The sequence below is a fragment of the Camelina sativa genome, chromosome 2 (assembly GCF_000633955.1).
Source record: "Camelina sativa cultivar DH55 chromosome 2, Cs, whole genome shotgun sequence".
NCBI classification, from domain to species: domain Eukaryota; kingdom Viridiplantae; phylum Streptophyta; class Magnoliopsida; order Brassicales; family Brassicaceae; genus Camelina; species Camelina sativa.
The window spans coordinates 2,426-11,216 of record NC_025686.1 but is presented as its reverse complement, the minus strand read 5'-3'; the positions used below and the strand labels follow the sequence as shown (position 1 = coordinate 11,216).

General features: G+C 39.2%; 3 protein-coding genes across 3 annotated transcripts; 1 reads left to right on the top strand and 2 right to left on the bottom strand.

Moving 5' to 3' along the window:
- On the top strand, positions 670 to 2,687 carry LOC104711430. Its single transcript, XM_010428134.2, has 3 exons — positions 670 to 1,632; positions 1,849 to 2,110; positions 2,199 to 2,687. The coding sequence occupies exons 1-3, from the start codon at positions 788 to 790 to the stop codon at positions 2,367 to 2,369; spliced, it is 1,278 nt and encodes a 425-aa protein (XP_010426436.1). The 5' UTR covers positions 670 to 787; the 3' UTR covers positions 2,370 to 2,687.
- Positions 4,778 to 7,251, bottom strand: LOC104711420 (kinesin-like calmodulin-binding protein homolog). The gene is made up of 4 exons (XM_010428122.2): positions 6,611 to 7,251; positions 6,369 to 6,488; positions 5,668 to 5,887; positions 4,778 to 5,262 (listed from the first exon to the last, which is right to left on the bottom strand). The coding sequence occupies exons 2-4, from the start codon at positions 6,371 to 6,373 to the stop codon at positions 5,032 to 5,034; spliced, it is 456 nt and encodes a 151-aa protein (XP_010426424.1). The 5' UTR covers positions 6,374 to 6,488; positions 6,611 to 7,251; the 3' UTR covers positions 4,778 to 5,031.
- On the bottom strand, positions 7,499 to 8,784 carry LOC104711409 (junctophilin-1-like). Its single transcript, XM_010428111.2, has 3 exons — positions 8,679 to 8,784; positions 8,201 to 8,462; positions 7,499 to 8,112 (listed from the first exon to the last, which is right to left on the bottom strand). The coding sequence occupies exons 2-3, from the start codon at positions 8,420 to 8,422 to the stop codon at positions 7,942 to 7,944; spliced, it is 393 nt and encodes a 130-aa protein (XP_010426413.2). The 5' UTR covers positions 8,423 to 8,462; positions 8,679 to 8,784; the 3' UTR covers positions 7,499 to 7,941.

Here is an 8,791-nt window from a genome sequence, read left to right as displayed (position 1 = left end):
GTGTGTTGTTTGTTTTGCTTAAACTTGAGGGTCTCATATGCTTGTGTGTATAACCCAGTAGATGGGAGGACGGCCTCACTAAGTATTTATAATAATACTTACGCATCTCAATTGTTGTTTGTGGTGTGCAGGTATGTGACGTGGAATCATGGCGATGAGGAGGAGGATGAACTAGGGTCTCGTTTGTGTGTTGTTGGTCTTTGTTATATTGTTTAGGATGGAACCTTGGATAGAGATATGTTAGGTTGCTGGATAGATTGGATAGAAGTGTTATTGTATTGGTTTTGTATTATTGGTATGTTTCCGCTGTGCATGTAATTGGATGTTAGTTTATTATTGGTTGGTTACCGTGTGTGAGTTGGTTTGTTTAATTAAGTAGTATGGGATACTTAATTATATCTTGTATTTAATTATTAAAAAGAAAAAAAAAAGGGTCGGATTGTTTCAAAACAGTAGCCACCGCTACCTCCCGCAAACGCAGCACTTGTAAAAATATAAGATTTTTGATTCGGTAATTTAGCGTGTNAAAAAAAAAAAAAAAAAAAAAAAAAAAAAAAAAAAAAAAAAAAAAAAAAAAAAAAAAAAAAAAAAAAAAAAAAAAAAAAAAAAAACGTAAGTAAACTTGGGGGCGAAGGAGGAAAGGGTAAATTCTGAACGTTTTTTTAATTTTATTTTTCTCTTTTCCAGATTTTAGAATTTTTGTTTTCGTCTTGGGGAACTACCTCCTTGCCATCATCATCATCTTTCCTTGGCCCTGACATCGATCAGCCGGATCTCCATTGATGTGATGCATCAGAAGAAATCGGAAGTTCAGATCGGAAAAGAAAGCAGCGGCGTCTCTTCCGATTACAATCCTTCTCCCCCTCTTCTTTTCTTCCCACAGATCGTGTCTCACCACCACCACCGTGATCCATCTATCCCGGCCGCCCCTTACAGGCGTCGCTTCGCTCCTCCTCCTCGTCCTCCCCCTTCATTTTCTCTGCCGCGCTCTCTCCGGCGATTCCCTCTGTTTCTCTTTCTCTTCCCTCTCTCATACTTCCTCTTCTCCCATCCCACTCGCTCCTTCCTTGTCGATTTCCTCTCTGCCTTTGGTTTCTCCGCCGCACTTCTTTTCTCCCTCAATCTCGCCCTCCCTCGGCTCCCTTCGATCCGCTTGTTCCTCGCACGCTCCTTCCCCTCCCCTTCTAGGAGGACGACGACTGCTTTGCCCGTCTTCTGGTCCATCGGCTCTCGCCCTAGATCTGACAAGAGGGGAAGCTCCTCCGGGTGCTGGGTCCAGCTCTATAGCAACGGTGACGTTTACGAGGGAGAGTTCCACAAGGGCAAGTGCTCCGGCTCCGGCGTCTATTACTATTCCATGAGCGGCAGGTATGAAGGTGACTGGCTTGATGGCAAGTACGATGGCTATGGTGTTGAGACCTGGGCCAGAGGCAGCCGTTACATGGGCCAGTATAGTCAGGGCCTTCGCCACGGTTATGGGGTTTACCGATTCTACACTGGAGACATGTTCTCCGGCGAGTGGTCCAGCGGACAGAGTCACGGTTGCGGAGTTCACACCTGCGAAGATGCAAGTCGCTATGTTGGGGAGTTCAAGTGGGGCGTCAAGCATGGTCTTGGTCATTACCACTTCAGGTAACTTGGTTCATTTCGTCAACCAAAACCAAATCTGTCATGTAATTTGTATCTTATATTACTTGGGTCTGCCAACTGTCTCGATTATTAAAACCACATTGCTGGCTGGCTGATTCCCTTTGAGTTGTACAATCTCTCTCGTTAGTTTACAGGTCTATGATTTCCTGACAATTAGAGGTATTTCTGATAGATTCTATCTTGTTTGTTTTTAACTAGGAACGGTGACGTATACGCAGGAGAATACTTTGCTGACAAGATGCATGGATTCGGGGTCTATGGGTTTGCAAATGGTCACCGGTATGAAGGAGCTTGGCATGAAGGTAGGCGGCAAGGGCTGGGCATGTATACATTCAGAAATGGAGAAACACAGTCGGGCCATTGGCAAAATGGGATCCTCGACATTCCAAGCACACAAAATACAACTTTTCCCATATCTCCTGTTGCAGTCAACCATTCCAAAGTGCTTAATGCAGTCCAGGTTTGTCTGTCCCTCCCAATTTATAATAAGAGAGAGCAAGTCTTTGTATACAAGTAGCATTAAGCCATAAACTTTTGTAAATTCACAGGAGGCACGGAGAGCAGCCGAGAAGGCTTATGACGTAGACAAGGTTGATGAGAGAGTTAACAGAGCCGTTGCAGCTGCCAATACAGCTGCCAATGCTGCAAGAGTGGCGGCCTTCAAAGCTGCCCAAAAACAATCTAAAAACATGGACAATTTTCCGATTCCTGTTGTGTGAACCAATTCTACTAGTAGTACACAGGCGAAGGAAAGTCGACAAGCATATTACTCAAGAGACCGTGTTGGGGAAATCAATGCAAAAAAAACCCTGGTTAGCTGGTTCGTTCAAAAGAGATGAATATGATGTCAAGCTCACGGCTCAACTCATATATTGATTTCCTTTCCAAGGCGTGGCAGAGACATATGCTATATATAGCGTGAGATCGTGGATTGTGAATCATGATTCTGACAGACAACTAAGTTGTTTTATGTGTGCCATAAATCCAGTAATTAAACAACAAAATTCGAATGAAGGTATATTTGAAATGCCTTATAATCCGACAACATGGCTTGAGGAAGTGGTGACGTTGAGTCATAGGCCTTGCGGGTTCATCGTTCTTAGGTAGTACTAGCAGCTGAGGTTGTGACCGTGAGTTTATTTTACATTCTTTATTAGGAGAATATAATCCTTTTAATTTACATATTATTAAACATAACATTTTATATATTTAATTTATATATTTTTAAACATAACATTTTATATATATTTTTGACATATTATTTAGAACACAATTCAGGATATATTACATATTATTTAGAACACAATTCAGATTATATTACATATTATTTATTGCTCAAATTTGACATAAACATAATTAGGAGGATTCTTCATCATCTGGTTCTTCATCATCCGAAGATGATAAATTACACAAGAATTCATCTTCAGGTTCCACATCGTCAACGCCATAATCTAGATTTATTGGGTGATCTGACTCTTCCAAATTGTCAAGTACAATATCTTCAATTGTAGTCATCAATACAGCATCATCATTTTCGGTTTGCAAAAGAGTCGTCTCTGAACTGTTGACATATTCTCCAGAAATGTTTCCCCTTGGATTCACCTTTAGAACATTGAACTATATTTGCTTCGGTTTTTTTATGTATGGATACGGAATATAACACACTTGTTCTGCTTGAGAGGCTGCATTTGCAAATTATGAAAGTTACATTTGCATATCAACAAAAATGTTTTATTTAGAGATAACAAAAGTAGTCGTATTTTAGTAGCCAAATTAACGACTCGCCGCAGTAGTCACCATGTAGTCGCCAAATTAGCTACTGTTTGCTGACAAAATTACTTTCTTGTCTTTCAGTCATAAAGTTGTCGCTAATTAACGACTACTGAACCAACTACACATTTCAGTCGGCAAAAAACGACTAACTTACGACTAAATTTTAGCAGTTGTAACGTAGTAATTAAACAGTTGCTATATAGTCCCTAAATTTGGCGACTACAGGTTTAGTCGCCAATCGTAGTCGTAAATTGCCTGTTTTCTTGTAGTGTTAGGCCATTTAGGGTGTTGCATTTTTGCATTTGCATACTTTGGATGAAAACAGGTGCTCAAGAACGTAAAATGGGGAAAACAAGGACAAACCCGAGCATGTACCCGAAAGAGCCATCAAGCTGCAAGAACAGTCCGAACCCCAACACGATCGAGGAGGATCCGAGAGCAGGAAGAACAACCCGAAGATCTACCCGAGGAGTAACTCGACCATATCCTCGTGTACCCCATCAAGTAGACACTCGGGCAGGACTGGGAAGCTAGGTCAAAGGGGTTTCCATATATAAACCCCTCCTCTTCTTCCTCGCAAACGAGCATGCCGCAGACCCTCAAACCAGAGAGCGAGAGCTTCTGTGAGAGAACTGAGCGACTCAAAACACTTTTCACTTTTTGTTAGGATTTATTTTCATATCTTTTTATCATTTCTTTAGATTTTTATCCTGTACTCTTATTTCTCCACTCTATCGTTTAATACAATGCAATTTTCGTTCATTTATGTTTTTATGTTTCCTGCTATGATTTCCGAGTAGTGTAGTAAAGTTTCTAGGGATGGGATAGATGACTTTGTGTTCTTGATCGGTTAGGATGTCTTAGTTTGATTGTATATATTTAATAGATTCCCTTCTAGATTGGTGTTCTTAATGCTGTCAACAAACCAAGAGGGTGAGATTAGATCTAAGGTGTTTTACCATCGACGGTAATTGGAACCAACCAAAGGTTGAAGCTTTGACAGATCTGGCACTGCGGAGTTCTTTGGCATTCTGAATCGTGATAGAACCAACAAAGATTTTTCGCTCAAGATTGTTGGAAACAGAACCAGACTCAGAACAAAAGAGAAAGAACAAAGATGCTTAAGTTGCAGAGCCGTAGAGAATCTACTGCACTTAAGCGAAAACCGCCTAATCCCGGTGCAAGATAACCAAGACGGCTCACTCCAGGGTTTATTCTGCTCTCAATTGAACTGTGCACTCAATTCAAAAGAGATGAAACTCTCAAACTCAAAATCAGAAATTATAAGAAGAAGGAGACGAAGAAGTAGAAAAGAGAAGAAGTTCTTTTCCTTCTATGAAATTGAAGGCTGGACTCTTATCTTTATACTAGAAAATCAAACTTCCCCTCCGAGATTTCAGTCATCTCTCTGCCAGTTACAACCGACCTCAGAGCAAAACTGTCGATCTCAACTTCTTCTTTGAGGAAGAAAGACTTTGTCAAAACACAATACACGACAATACCAAAGTTGGGTAATTAAAGCCCAATTGAATAAAAGCCCATTTGAGAAACATATCCAACATAAACGTCCAACATGCTAACCGATAGCTCAAAATTCATGAGATAACTTCAGCCTTCTGAACAGCGAAATAGCTCTTCTAAGGTTCTATAGTTCACTCCTCTATTCTCTGGTGTTCCCTCCATGGTAAATGTCTTGCTAGTGCCAGTTTGGCCATAGGCAAATATGCAGCCATAGGCAAATATGCAGACATTATATCCATCCAGCACAGAAGTAACTATAGGTTTTATCGGTGCAAAAACAGTCTCTTTAACTTGGTTCGATACCAAAGCATGTTCATCCTTCAAGACATAAGACATGATATAAAAAAAGGGTGAACATATAACACTAGCAGAAGCAAAATAATATTTCAACTTAAAACAACCTCCACTTACTATTGCAATTCACAACTGTCGTAATAGTGTTTATATTCAAGAATGTGAAAACTAAACTGAAAGAGATGATTCATTGAATTCATTGAATAAGAAGACTCGGCTATAAATAGCCTTACAACGACGAAAGAGAAACAAACTGAAACAGCGAAGAAATAGGAACTACACAAATGACTCAAATCCACTAATGTCCTAAACAATCGGACTTACTTGACCAAAGACACGACTACATGAAACAGAACACGAAACAGAACAAGAGACCTATTCAACCAACTCCAACCACTAACAAAGAAGAGGAGAAAGAAAGTAGAGTACCTTAATTTTGTTACTAAAGTCGAGAATCTTCTGCAAATTTGGAAGCGTTTGTCCATTGGCAGGAGAAACTACTGAATTCTCACTTTCTTCCTCTGTTTCATCCAAATCAGTAATGTCATACCATATCTCACACTTGACTGAAAGGTCCTTCGCATCAGGTAAGGCAACGGTTAGGTAAACCTTATCAGAACGCTGAGCCCAAAAAACCTCCGGGTTACGACTGCACACAAGGTAATACAACAGTTACATGATATTGCCTTATTCTACTCAGAGGTCGTTTTGTGCAACATACCACCCCAATCACACAACCAAAAGTGAAGATTACGACTAACTTATTACATCATATGATAAAATTTTCTAGCACAGAGTAGAGATTTTCAGTATTGAACTTCACAAGTAAAACAAAAGTCAATGCTTTCATATATTCTAAGCATTATACAAAAATATTCTAAGATCTGTGCAAACAACTCTCTCATCATCTCAAAGAACACCACTTCCTATATAACTAATGAAAAACCCTGAAGTAAATTAACTTAAAGGTAAGTGCTTTTCTATAGTCTAGTTAGAGAAAATGTGACGCAGGGGTCATACACAGATCATACATCAATCGAAACCTATTTGTGGATTAAGCAAACATACACCAAAGGATACTGATAATTTCTTGAGTAAATCTTAAAAAACCCTAGAAATCGAGCAGATACCTCATGTTTTAAGACAAGTGTAAATTTTGGATAGACGAAGGCGCCGGAAGTGTGAACGGTGGACGGAGTATGGAGGAAACGGCTACAAAGCACCATCGTTGCTAATTTCTTGATATTGATCTGGAATAAACCATAGATGATCAGCGAAACAATCAAAGAAAATGAATCAAACAAAAATCACAATCAATCATGAATCTGTAAGAACAAATCACAATTACGACTACAGAAACAGAACATAATACCTCCTTCCATGGCGGAACTGCGCTAAAGAACCCAAAGAACGTGAGAACCCAAAATTCTGAATCAAAGAGAGAGCGAGAGAGAGCGAGAAGGAGCGCGTGTATGTAAAATTGGGGAAAATTTGAATTTAGATGAAATAAGAGCCATTGGATCTAAATAAGCTTTGTATCGTCTATTACCCAAAGAGGAGCGTGAGAGAGAACATGGACCCGGATCGGGATCCGGATAAATTGCAGGTTACGGATCCTAAGCCTTTTGTATGCGTTTTAATTTTGTGATCATATATTATAACGGCAACCTAAATGAAAGCTTATGAAAATACATATATCAAAAGCTCTAAAATTATGGAAATCTAAATTAAATTAAAGCTCTATCATATAATGTGTTTATTAAATGAAGCTAAATAACCTACTGATATTGTTCTAGCATTAAACTATCCAAATGCTATGTTTATCTAGGAATTATGACATAAGAAAAACTTATTCTAATTTCACATAATAAATAAGAAGATAATAATATGCCACGCTTTACAAAAGGGAATAACGTTTAAAGTTTAAGAAACGAAACTAAAACCGGAACTGAATCGATATTATATAAAATATTAAAATATTTTAAATATCCACAAGATGTTAGATATATTTGTCAAAAAATTATCACATTTTTATTTAAATTTAACAATTTTAAAGAAAGTTATATTATTGTGGGTATTTGGAACTGAACCGAAAATAACCAAAATTGAACCAAATCCAAAATAAAAATAGTAAATGAACCGAATTTATCCTAAACTCCTATATCCGAGATACCCGGAACCGAACCAAATATAAAATTATCTTAAGATCCTAGGACTATCTTAAGATATAACATAAAATTAAAATTGTAACTAAATGATATTCTCCTAATAAAGAATGTAAAATAAACTCACGGTCACAACCTCAGCTGCTAGTACTACCTAAGAACGATGAACCCGCAAGGCCTATGACTCAACGTCACCACTTCCTCAAGCCATGTTGTCGGATTATAAGGCATTTCAAATATACCTTCATTCGAATTTTGTTGTTTAATTACTGGATTTATGGCACACATAAAACAACTTAGTTGTCTGTCAGAATCATGATTCACAATCCACGATCTCACGCTATATATAGCATATGTCTCTGCCACGCCTTGGAAAGGAAATCAATATATGAGTTGAGCCGTGAGCTTGACATCATATTCATCTCTTTTGAACGAACCAGCTAACCAGGGTTTTTTTTGCATTGATTTCCCCAACACGGTCTCTTGAGTAATATGCTTGTCGACTTTCCTTCGCCTGTGTACTACTAGTAGAATTGGTTCACACAACAGGAATCGGAAAATTGTCCATGTTTTTAGATTGTTTTTGGGCAGCTTTGAAGGCCGCCACTCTTGCAGCATTGGCAGCTGTATTGGCAGCTGCAACGGCTCTGTTAACTCTCTCATCAACCTTGTCTACGTCATAAGCCTTCTCGGCTGCTCTCCGTGCCTCCTGTGAATTTACAAAAGTTTATGGCTTAATGCTACTTGTATACAAAGACTTGCTCTCTCTTATTATAAATTGGGAGGGACAGACAAACCTGGACTGCATTAAGCACTTTGGAATGGTTGACTGCAACAGGAGATATGGGAAAAGTTGTATTTTGTGTGCTTGGAATGTCGAGGATCCCATTTTGCCAATGGCCCGACTGTGTTTCTCCATTTCTGAATGTATACATGCCCAGCCCTTGCCGCCTACCTTCATGCCAAGCTCCTTCATACCGGTGACCATTTGCAAACCCATAGACCCCGAATCCATGCATCTTGTCAGCAAAGTATTCTCCTGCGTATACGTCACCGTTCCTAGTTAAAAACAAACAAGATAGAATCTATCAGAAATACCTCTAATTGTCAGGAAATCATAGACCTGTAAACTAACGAGAGAGATTGTACAACTCAAAGGGAATCAGCCAGCCAGCAATGTGGTTTTAATAATCGAGACAGTTGGCAGACCCAAGTAATATAAGATACAAATTACATGACAGATTTGGTTTTGGTTGACGAAATGAACCAAGTTACCTGAAGTGGTAATGACCAAGACCATGCTTGACGCCCCACTTGAACTCCCCAACATAGCGACTTGCATCTTCGCAGGTGTGAACTCCGCAACCGTGACTCTGTCCGCTGGACCA